This window comes from Nelumbo lutea, chromosome 8 (assembly GCF_056320005.1).
Source record: "Nelumbo lutea isolate HS-2025 chromosome 8, American lotus-T2T, whole genome shotgun sequence".
Classification (NCBI taxonomy): domain Eukaryota; kingdom Viridiplantae; phylum Streptophyta; class Magnoliopsida; order Proteales; family Nelumbonaceae; genus Nelumbo; species Nelumbo lutea.
In genome coordinates, this window is record NC_142691.1 from 8,677,794 (window position 1) to 8,689,112 (window position 11,319).

The 11,319-nt window shown below is 37.9% G+C and overlaps 1 protein-coding gene across 3 annotated transcripts; it reads left to right on the forward strand.

Annotated features, from left to right (window-relative positions):
* Window positions 1–1,147: 1,147 nt before the first annotated feature.
* Window positions 1,148–5,135, forward strand: LOC148842546 (uncharacterized). 3 transcript variants are annotated; one of them, XM_088960006.1, is made up of 4 exons: window positions 1,148–1,315; window positions 1,495–1,582; window positions 1,730–4,335; window positions 4,591–5,135. In XM_088960006.1, the coding sequence occupies exons 3-4, from the start codon at window positions 1,794–1,796 to the stop codon at window positions 4,956–4,958; spliced, it is 2,910 nt and encodes a 969-aa protein (XP_088816132.1). In that variant the 5' UTR covers window positions 1,148–1,315; window positions 1,495–1,582; window positions 1,730–1,793; the 3' UTR covers window positions 4,959–5,135. The 3 variants fall into 3 exon arrangements, with proteins under 3 accessions (XP_088816132.1, XP_088816130.1, XP_088816131.1); XM_088960004.1 differs by having other exon boundaries at window positions 1,753–4,335; XM_088960005.1 differs by having other exon boundaries at window positions 1,495–1,567; window positions 1,753–4,335.
* The last annotated feature ends 6,184 nt before the right edge of the window (window positions 5,136–11,319 follow it).

Here is an 11,319-nt window from a genome sequence, read left to right on the forward strand (position 1 = left end):
TCTGCTTTCTGCTTTGTCTAAAGTCCTCCAACAGTCGCACACCACCCTTTCTTTCTCTCTTGCTTGCCTCATCTTTCTCTCACTGTGCAACCAGTAGACTATAATGGGAGAGAATAGAAGATCATAATTAGAACTTCCAAGCAAAAGGTCCTAAGAATATATGGCTTTTCTCTTTTACATGCATGAACTTCGTCCCATTTCTCTTCAACTAGTCCTCACTTCTTCCTGAAATTAACAGCGAATCCCTTTTTTATTTATCTTGAGCATGAATGACCCATTTTAGTAGAAAAATTAAGAGGACGTTTGACAATGTGTAAGTTTAGGTTTTTTCAAAATGAAAATGATCCGCAAACAAACGCAGCATATATGTTTTTATTCATGAAAAATATTTCTAATGTTTGGCTGTAAGGGGATGTGAAAACAGTTTTGCAAGGATGAAATCTGAATTCTTTCGTTAGGGTCACATGCAATCATAATTCTAATAGATTTTTATCAGCTGAAGACAAAATCTGGGCAATCTATCACAAATGAATAAACCATTGTTCTTACACACGGAGGGGGTGGTACAAATGTTTGAACTTAAAATCTATCCAATCAAAAATAATTTCAGTACAAAAAGTTAAAATAACTACATGGTGCTTACGTGGACAGAGCGAGAAGTGTGGCCTTGACTCTTGAGGCTTATACGGCCTCTTTTCTTTTCCTTTTTCCCTTTATAATAAAAGACTAAGGCAGGGAGTAAGGTGTATATAGTCAGGTTATGAGGGTAACGTGGAGTTTGCATTAACAATTTTGTTTTTTTTTTTAGAAGAACAAAAGGAAAAACTTATATTAATTCCTTGAAAGAAGAAACATGAATTTTGTTTCAAAGGTTTCAACGGCTACAAATTGTCGCTATCCAATGTGGTCAGTCAAAGAGCATTTTTGTAATATCGAACAAGATCAGAGGAATACCAGAAAAAAAAAAAAAAATCAGAGGTTTTTCCAACATCTGCCCCTTATTTCTCTTTCAACCGTTTTCGTCCAAACTTGAAACACTCAAAGGAAGCCAAAGTGCATTTTCGTAATTGTACTGAATCAGGACAAAATAATCTCCACAACAGCTGCTCCTTTCTATTTATACCGCCTTCTTTCCCTCTACACTGTCACTCACACCTCGCTCCTCCATTCGAACTCTCTTTCCAATTGCTCAAACTCAGTGTCCTTTTCTTCTCTTCCTGATTAAAGCTTCTCATCCAAATCCAATGAAATCCAAGTTTCTCTGTTAAAATTTTCAAAACTTTCCAATTTGGAGAGGAGAAATGGTGCGATTTGGGTACGTAATCAGACCTTCACGTAATCCTTTTAATTTATTGTTTTGCATTAATTTTCTCTATATTTTAAAAGGATGAATGATAGAATTAAGATTTTCAAGCCAACTTCGGCTGATCGAACTCAACCATGCATGAAATTTTCTGGTTTTCTTCGATTTGTTAAATTTTTCTATGATTACAGGGTTTACGAGCTTTCACTTGATGAATCCATTTTATTCATGAAAGGGCAGCAAGTGTCGTCCATATGAGCTCTTGTAGGAGACAGACGAGTAACTTGAATTCTCTTCTCAATTCCCTTTTTCTTTGCTATAAGGTTTCTGTAGTTGGAAATGATAACAATCGGATCAAGTATCTGTCTCGGATTTATTTCTCGGTTGAAGTTTTTTTTTTTTTTTTTTTTTGTTCAAATCTGTTAGATTTATCATAGATGATAATATAGGTGGCCTCAAAGTACAGACAAGGCTCCCGCGGAGGAAAAAGATGGCGAACAGAGTAGCTCAGGCATGCTTGTCACTTCTTTTCTTACTGCTTTTCAGCTTTAATGCCGTGGCCGAAGGAGATGATCTCGAACTCCTCTTATCTTTCAAGAATTCTATCAACGATTCATTTAGGTTCCTCTCTAGCTGGAACTCTTCTGTTGCTTTCTGCAACTGGTACGGCATCACCTGCGTCAACTCTTCTCACGTTTCCAGAATTGAGCTCTCCGGAAAGAACATTTCCGGCGAACTCTCTCCCTTTCTTTTCCGACTATCGTTCATTGAGAGTATCAACCTTTCGAACAATGAGTTTACCGGCGAGCTTCCCAATAAAACCTTTTCCTGTTTATCTCTTCGATACCTCAACCTCAGTAACAATAACTTCACTGGTTCAATCCCTCGCGGGTCAATCTCCGGCCTTGAGATTTTGGATTTATCAAATAACTTGCTCTCCGGTGAAATCCCCGCCGACATTGGTTTGTTTACAGACATTAAAGTTCTTGATATCGGAGGAAGTGCCTTAAAAGGAAAAATTCCACATTCAATTTCGAACCTTAAAAAACTGCAGTTCTTGACGCTAGCTTCAAACCAATTAGCCGGTGAAATTCCGAGGGAATTGGGCCAGATGAGGAGTTTGAAGTGGATTTACTTGGGTTACAATAATCTTTCAGGTGAGATACCAAAAGAAATTGGTGACTTAACTTCATTGAATCACCTTGATCTGGTTTACAACAATCTCACCGGAGAAATCCCATCATCTCTCGGAAATCTAACCGATCTTCGGTACCTCTTCCTTTATCAGAATAAGCTCACTGGTTCGATTCCTTTATCGATCTTTGATCTGAGAAAGCTAGTTTCGCTCGATTTAAGCGATAATTCTCTCAATGGACCGATCCCCGAACTTGTAATTCAGCTGCAAGACTTACAAATTCTTCATCTATTTGGCAATGATTTCACTGGGACTATTCCAGTCGCCTTGGCTTCCCTACCCCGACTCCAAGTTCTTCAGCTATGGTCTAACAGATTATCGGGGGAGATTCCTAAAAACCTCGGGAAACAAAATAATCTGACGGTCTTAGACCTTTCGACGAACAATCTCACCGGCAAAATTCCAGAGAGCATATGCAATCTCGGAGGACTCTATAAACTCATACTCTTCTCGAACTTGCTCGAAGGTGGAATTCCAAAGAGCTTGAGTTACTGCAGAAGTTTACAGCGGGTTCGTCTCCAGAACAATCGTTTCTCCGGCGAATTATCGCCAGAATTCACGAAACTGCCACTCATTTATTATCTTGATATCTCGTGCAATAATCTAACAGGCAGGATTGATCGGCGCCAATGGGATATGCCTTCACTTCAGATGCTGAGTTTGGCAAGAAATAGATTTACCGGGAACTTGCCGATATCCTTCGGTAGTAAGAAGCTCGAAAACCTAGATCTGTCGGAGAACAGCATTTCAGGCACTATTCCCCGGAGCTACGGAGGCCTATCCGAGCTAACGCAGTTGAAGCTTAGCCAAAACCAGATTAGCGGTTTCATCCCAGAAGAATTATCTTCGTGCACGAAGTTGGTGACTTTGGACCTCTGCCAAAATCATCTTAGTGGTCCAATCCCAGCTAGTCTGGCTGAAATGCCAGTTCTTGGTGAGCTCGATCTGTCGGAAAACCAGTTAATAGGGGAAATTCCAGCAAATTTGGGAAAGGTAGAATCACTGGTTGAAGTCAACATCTCTCACAACCATTTCTACGGCAGTTTACCTTCGACAGGAGCATTTCTCGCAATCAACTCAAGCGCCGTCACCGGTAATGATCTATGTGGAGGCAATATTGCAAGTGGTTTGCCGCCATGCAAAACAACAAAATGGCCTGTTTGGTGGTTTTTCGTCACCTCTCTTCTTGTCGTCCTCGTTTTTCTAGCTCTTTCTTTAGCACTCGTGGCATTGATTCGACACAGAAATGAATCGCCGCTAAAAAAGGTCGACAGCGAATACAGTAATAATATCTGTGATTTGCTGTTGCTCAATTCTGGGGTTTCGAACCCGGTCACCATCGACGACATCTTATCATCCATAAAAGAAGAAAACGTCATATCTAGAGGAAGCAAAGGAACCTTGTACAGAGGGAAATCTGCTCTGAAAGATGTGCAATTTGTTGTTAGGAAGATGGATGACAAAAACTCGCTTCCGCCGAGTTTCTGTATGGAAACCGTGGAGTTGGGAAGGTTTCGGCATCCAAACCTGGTTAATTTGATCGGAACATGTAGGTTGGAAGAGGGTGCTTTTATCGTGTCCGAGTTCATCGAAGGGAAGACTTTGAAGGATATTCTTAGTGGTTTAAGCTGGGAACGTCGTCGCAAAATGGCTATTCGGATTATGAAAACTCTTTGGTTTCTGCACTGTCGATGTTCTCCGAGTATTCTGATAGGAAACCTGTCGCCCGAGGAAGTAATCGTCGACGTGAAAGATGAGCCTCGCCTGAGGTTGAGCCTTCCGTTGTTGGCGGGTGGCGAACTAAAAGGTTTTCTGGCTTCAGGCTACGTAGCACCAGGTACGTTTCCAGTTTCCAATCCCACTAGAATCATTGACTATTACGTTAAGGCCCTTAGTTCCTCACAATTCACATTGATTAGCAAATGAAAGGAATAGGCTAAGGAGTATTTCGTAATTTGATTAGGCAAACCGAGAGTTCACATCACATGGATCACGTTTTTATTTTTTCTAAATGACAAGAATATCTTCGATTGTAATGCCATGCACGTTTCACCTGCTAACTACGTGTCTGGTCTGTGAGTGTGGATAACAGAGACAAGAGAGACGATGGATAGCAGCGAGAAGAGTGATATATACAGTTACGGTGTCCTCTTAATAGAAATCCTGACCGGAAAAGGCCCGATTGATGCGGAGTTGGGTCCGCACGGGGACATCGTTGAGTGGGCCAGCTATTGCTACAGAGAATGCCATCTGGACACGTGGATTGATCCTGCAATCAAGGGGCACGCTGCATCAAGCCATCAGGAAGAGATCGTGGAAGCAATGAATCTAGCACTGCGATGCACCGCATGGGACCCTGCAAAGAGACCATGCACAAGGGATGCACTGAAAATTCTGGAGTCTGCTATGTGGAGGTCGAGCTGCTATATTCCGGGTTTGAAATTTTCGTGCAATATATGATTTGGTTATGTGTTTATTACAACTCCTCCTCATGTTCCCTTTTTTCACTTATCTATTTTTATTTTTTTTTCACTTCAGATAAATATAAAGGCTTTTACCAGAGTGTTACTCAATGAGTCAATGTTTTATTTGCTACTACTATAGTGAAATGAAATCGAGTGTATTAAGGTAAATAAACCCATTTCCATGCCCATTTGTATGAATATATATTATACATCTTATGGAGAAAATAGAAATGTCTTCTTTGAGCTGAAAGCCTGAAACAAAAGGTGGACGAAGTCTGGGTAGTGGTCGTAGGCAGTACGTGGGATGTTGTGGTCCGGTGACGGAAATGGTCCAATAAAGATACTTATGTTGCCGGAAAAAGAAAAGAAATCCAACCTTCATTTTTTGGGGAAGAGAAATTCAACCTGAAGATCTCAGCCATCTGATCCTACTTTTTGTTTTTAGGGGAGATTGTTCACTTGTTCTCTTCTATTTGTAGGCTTCTTTATCCGTCTTGGCATCTTCAGTCCTGACCCCTTTGTGCCTCGGAGAGAATCCCTTTTTCACATCTCGAGCACGAGGAGGGAGGAAGTCAAGGAGCTTTTTAACTGAGAAAGAGTGAGTGGAAATCCCACTTGAAGGATCGTATTCAGAGTTCTCACTCTCTTTCTTCACCTGGCAGAGTGGAAGAAGTTGAAAAATTCTCAAAAGTACCTTGCCACTTTAGTTTATTCAACACTGAAGTGAAGAGTAGTGGGTTTGTTTGTCTTAGTTAGTGGGTGGCTCTCACTTCTCACTAATTAAATCAAGTTTGTTGCCTTTCTATAAATGGGCAAAGGGAATTAAGGCAACGTTTGGTAACACTGCATTGGAAACTTTCTGGTACATAGTTCAGAGAGAACAAAAGTTACGTACTTTTTATTCTTCCAAACACCAGAAATGTTTAGTAAGATGTTTCCAAACACTGCCCAAGCCTCCTTTTCAATTGTGGTAAGAGGATACAGTTGTTAACAGTGCGGAGCAGGGGTGAGGGGGTCCCTCCCAAAAAATTTCGACCCATTCTGCTTTAGGAAGGTTTGGCTGGCCGGCACCGATACTGTTATAAGGAATCTGTGTGAATTAATGTGCCATAGAGGGAAAGCCCTATCGACAGCCTAGGCTGTCTAATGTGGACAGTCAAAACTTTCTCATTCAAGTTTCGAGTTTTCCTATGTGCCCAACTCTACTTCTGCCGCGTGGATGGATCTTGTGGTCAACAGGCTGTCCATCAAAGAACATACAGGATAGGCCATATGTTCAATCCTAAATGGGCATGTGGGAAAAAGAAGTAAAAGTTATAATATTGTGCATTTGAAGATTTGGTTTTGGAGAGATGAATGAAATAGGAGATACAATTTTAAAATTTGCAATTGCATATGATTTAACAATATTAAAGAAGAATGAACATTTAGTAACATTTAAAAGTGAACCAAACTTAAATCAAATAGATTTTTATCTTACTAGGAAACATAATGAACGATACATAAAAGTTATTTCAAGGGAAATTTTAACCACAGAACATAAATTAATGATTGTATAAGTGCCCATTAAAAAATAGAACAGAAATAAGGTAAGAAATAGGTGCCCAATAAATAGATGAAAAATCTAAAAGAAGAATAGAACAGTCCATATCAGCCATGCATATACCGTACACCGCATGGTGATTTTCGTCATTGAGATGAATCATTTAGGCTTAGTTTCGAAAGAGTGTACAATCATGGTTTTCAAAATTGGACCGGATCAGATGATCTAATTGGAAAAACAAATAATCGGTCATTTGATCAGATCCGTTTTATCCGAAAACTGTTTTTTGATAAAATACTGTTGATTTGGTTTGTGAACTGTTGACCCAGGTGGTTGAATTGTCAAATTATCAATATGAACAATGATTTTTGGTCATTTTTTGCTTTTTAATTTTTTTTAGAGTGGGTCGTTTGTTCGAATTGGTTGGTCGCATCGTTCAACCCAAGAACCAGGCCCCAGAACGGTTTCTTATTCGGTCCAGATTTAAAAACCTTGTGTACAATACCAAAGGTTTAGAAATACCGTATATTAAGTTTTACATTAACATATTTGTGTTTACACTCTTCCCAAATGGAGCTTATGCTCAGTTTAGACGGAGTACAAATACAAATATAGACAGTACAAATAAATATAAAATAATACAAAATATAAGGTTTTGTACTCTACATATTTGTATTTATACTCTTTCCAAACTGAGTTTTAAGACTTAATTTGAGAAAATACAAAAACAAATATGTACAATATAAAATATACAAAATAACACAAAATATAAGGTTTTGCACTTTGCATATTCGGATTTATAAAGCCATAGTTTGAAAAGAGTACAACTTGTACAAATACAAATTAGTCCATTGCACAACCTTGTATATGATCTATATTTATATTTCTAAACCTTGTATTGGCACAATTAATTCCCCAATGGATTATAAAACTTGCCCATTGACCAAGATACCCATTTTCTTTTTCAAATTTGTGGGGTCCATGGATAATTTATTTTCACCGGGTGTCATACCCATCTCGTACGTGGGTAAACAATTTTCCCACCTAGGGGAAAGTTGCCAATACTTGCATGGGACAAAAATGCCTCTTCTACCAATGGCTTTTCAAGGCTAAAATGATCATTCTCTTATTTATCTCGGAAACAAAAGAGAATATAACTTCATTGAAAAGCAAAGGCTACAACCCCCACCATTTAAACATGTGGCCTTCTCAATTTTTTTGGAAATTTAGACACGTGGCATTTTCCGATAAGTTGTTATTAAAGCTTATAACCCACTATCACCATTCAGACAAGTGGTATTCTCATTTTTTGGAAAGCTAGACACATGGCAATTCTTGATAAATTCTTGCTAAAGCTTACAACCCACTACCAAACTACAACCCCCCACCATTTAGCCATGTGGTTTTCTCAATTTTTTTGGAAAACTAGACACATGGCATTTTCTAAGAAGTTGTTGTTAAATCCCACAACCCACTATCATCATTTAGACATGTGGCATTTTATTAATTTCAGAATAGGATTCAAAAATGGGTAGTTTCACTCCTAAACATTCTCAATAGGCAGTTATTTATTAGCTTAGCACATGTTTATTCAAGTTCGGATCTCCTGCCCATGAGAACTCTCCCCACGTTTGCCCACATAACATCGCAGCCACACATGGAGAATATCTCATCCCCCTGCATAGTATTATGCAAGGGGAGATGTTCCCAATTTACGGGGGTAGTGTGTTGTGAGTAGACGTGGGCTGGGTTTTCGTGGGCAAGAGATCCCGCGTCTATTTATCCATAGTCTATTAAATACAAATGGTGGGACCCATTAAAAGATTACCATAAACCCATGTTTATTTTTAAATGATTTTTTTTCAAAAAAAATATTTTATTAATCACAAACTTGATTTAACTTTTAGGAAGCAACCTAATTTAACTTTCAAAAATAAATAATTCAAAATTAATATATTAGATAAATAGTAAATACCAAATAAAGTGGCTTATTGTTTAACAATAAGATCTCATTTAATATCTTAAATCAAATTAAAAAAAAACATAAATTAATAGTGGGTTTCAAATAAATAGGTTAGAGTTGATTGCCAGCTACAAAGATGTAAGGCCCATATTAATTCGTATTAATTTAGTTTTTGATAACTAAATAGTAAACTTCAAACTAAATTATACACACATTTTGTTACCCTATTTAGTACAGGATCATTCTCTAGTTTAAGATATATAGCAAAGTATTTGAGGCTGGGAATAACAATATAGGAAAAGCGGGGAAAGAAATTTGGAGACACATCATTTGGAAAACAAAACATACCAACATTTGCAATAAAACAATCACTTGATATGATACCTCATACATTGAATTGTTTGTATTTCATTGGAGTCCAATGTCTTCCCAAGATCTCTCACATCTCATACATGATGGGTCACAGTCTTATGGTGAGACAATAGACATAGATTGAGTTCACATCTCCGCCCCAGAAAGTCCCACAAGACATTCTCGCCATGTATTGAGAACATCTCCCGATGATGATATCATCAATTTTGATATTATCATCATGAGATATTTTCAATACATGGCGGGAATGTACTGTAGAACGTTGTGGGGCGGAGATGTGAAGTCACATAGATCATGTTAGAACCGTCTTGGGAGATCCCAACTCATTTCATTGTCGCAGAAGATTTTTTATCAAGCAGTTCACATCCATTGTATGGCATGTTCCTGTGTGCAGCAGATGTGAATTCGCTCCGTTTAATCTCCAAAAAGTTTGTTACTTAATTATAAGATTCCACAGTTTAGGGAAAATCACTAATGACCTGACTATCTATAATATTAGCTCTTAATGCTCTGCTTGTTTGCAGTGCAATTTCATTTGCATTAATACAGTTGAGTGCACGCAGAAATAAAATATAAGTTTCAGTTCTCTTTTGCAGAATTACAATTTATTTACTTTCCTATATTTTTGCACCAGTGCAAATTAAATTGCACGGCAAACAATTAGGCGTAGATTTATGCATTTCTTATCTTATGTTAAGCCACACAAATTTATTTTGTTTATTACAAATTGCCCTTATTTCGATGTGGGAATTGCCACACAAATTGATTTCACCCTTCAGGCATTAGGCCTGTATTAGTGACTAGCGACAAAAACAAGGAGAAAAATATGAAAAGTGAATAGATCACTCTAACAACGGTAACTGAAGCATACTAGCAGTGGACAGAAAAGTCTATAAATGAAAAAAAAAAAAGAGGAAAAGAAATGTCATAAGGGCAACGGCATTGTTGCTCTATCTTTTACTTTGCCCTATCCATTACATATTCAATCAATAAGAACATTCAAAAGGTAAAAGCAATAGCCATATGAGGAGAGGCAATAGCCCGCTGCCTATGGCAAACTGGCAATCAAGAAACATTGAACTTACCCAGAGAAGCATTCCACAGAAATATATATCAGAACAGAAATTGGGTGCTTTCGATTTCGATACAAATATATTTCAGCATCATGAAGTACAATAAGATTAAAAAAATTAAGGTGCTTTCCATCTTTTTCTTTCTTTCTTTTTTTCTCCATGGGTTTTGGAACAGGGGTTCCACCCCATTATTCCTCTTCCTCCTTTGTCTTATTCATCTTCTTCTTCTTTCTTTTTTTTTTTTATAATTTTTTTTCCATTGGTTTTGGAGCCAAAACAGGGCTCCACCCCATTCTTCCTCTTGTTTTTTATACTCCAAAACTGGGGCTCCGCCCCATTCTTATTTTCTATTTTACTCTTTGTTTTTTAATCCAATACAGATAATTATGTTTATTTCATTCTCAAGGGAGGGGTGGGGAATGACCATTCCCTCATAACAGGAATTGGAATGGGATTCTGATTCCACTCAACCAAACAGTTGAAATCGAAATAGCCCATTCCGATTCTGATTCCAGACCCTTATTCTCGTGAATCAAATGCGGCCTTAATGGCTAGAAATAATTTAGGGCCACTTTGGTTCATGGGAATAGAGGTCTGGAATAAGAATTGCAATGACCCATTCAAATTTCAACTACTCTTTGATTGGGCAGAATCAGAATAGTATTCCCATTCCTGGCATTCTTCCATTTGAAGGAATAGCCATTCCCTCCCCTCCTTTGAGAAAGATATTTCACTCCAGTTTATTTTAATTCCGATTCTGATTTCCATCAGAACTAAGGCCCCGTTTGATTTGGGAGAATACGGGTCTGGAATCAGAATTGGAATGGGCTATTCCAATTTCAGATGTTTGGTTCGGCGGAATAGGAATCATATTCCCATTCCTGCTGGAATGGCATTCCCCCATTTGAGGAAATGGTCATTCCCTGCCCCTTCCTTGGGAATGAAATCCCATTCCTGCTGATTTTAATTCCCATTTTCATTCCTATTTGAACCAAACAGATTATGGGAATGGACCATTCCGATTCCGACTACCAACCAAACTGACCCTAAATAGCTATGAAAATAAATCATTTCGATTCTGATTTCAGTTCTATATCCAATTGTTAACCAAATGGACCCGTAGTGCTCGGCCTCTACTTATAAACTACCAAGATTCTGCAAAATAAGTTGTATCAATGTTTTAAAAACCAACTTGGAGGCTGAATTGTTTTTGCCTTCGAGTCATGGGTCACCGGTTTGATTGGTCGGGTCAAACGATTTAATATATATATATATATATGTGTGTGTATGTATGTATGTATATATTTGTATATATATGTGTATAAATGTATATTTTAGCAATAAACGATGTATAAATATGTTCTAGATATGTTATATGTATTATTTTATATTTAATTTATGTTTC

Excerpts from the sequence above, each read along its gene's own strand:
- LOC148842546 (XM_088960004.1), top strand. The coding sequence starts at position 1,558 with ATGAGCTCTTGTAGGAGACAGACGA. Across the intron at positions 1,583-1,752 it reads CTCTTGTAGGAGACAGACGA|GTGGCCTCAAAGTACAGACA; the intron begins GTAACTTGAATT and ends ATGATAATATAG. Across the intron at positions 4,336-4,590 it reads TTCAGGCTACGTAGCACCAG|AGACAAGAGAGACGATGGAT; the intron begins GTACGTTTCCAG and ends TGTGGATAACAG.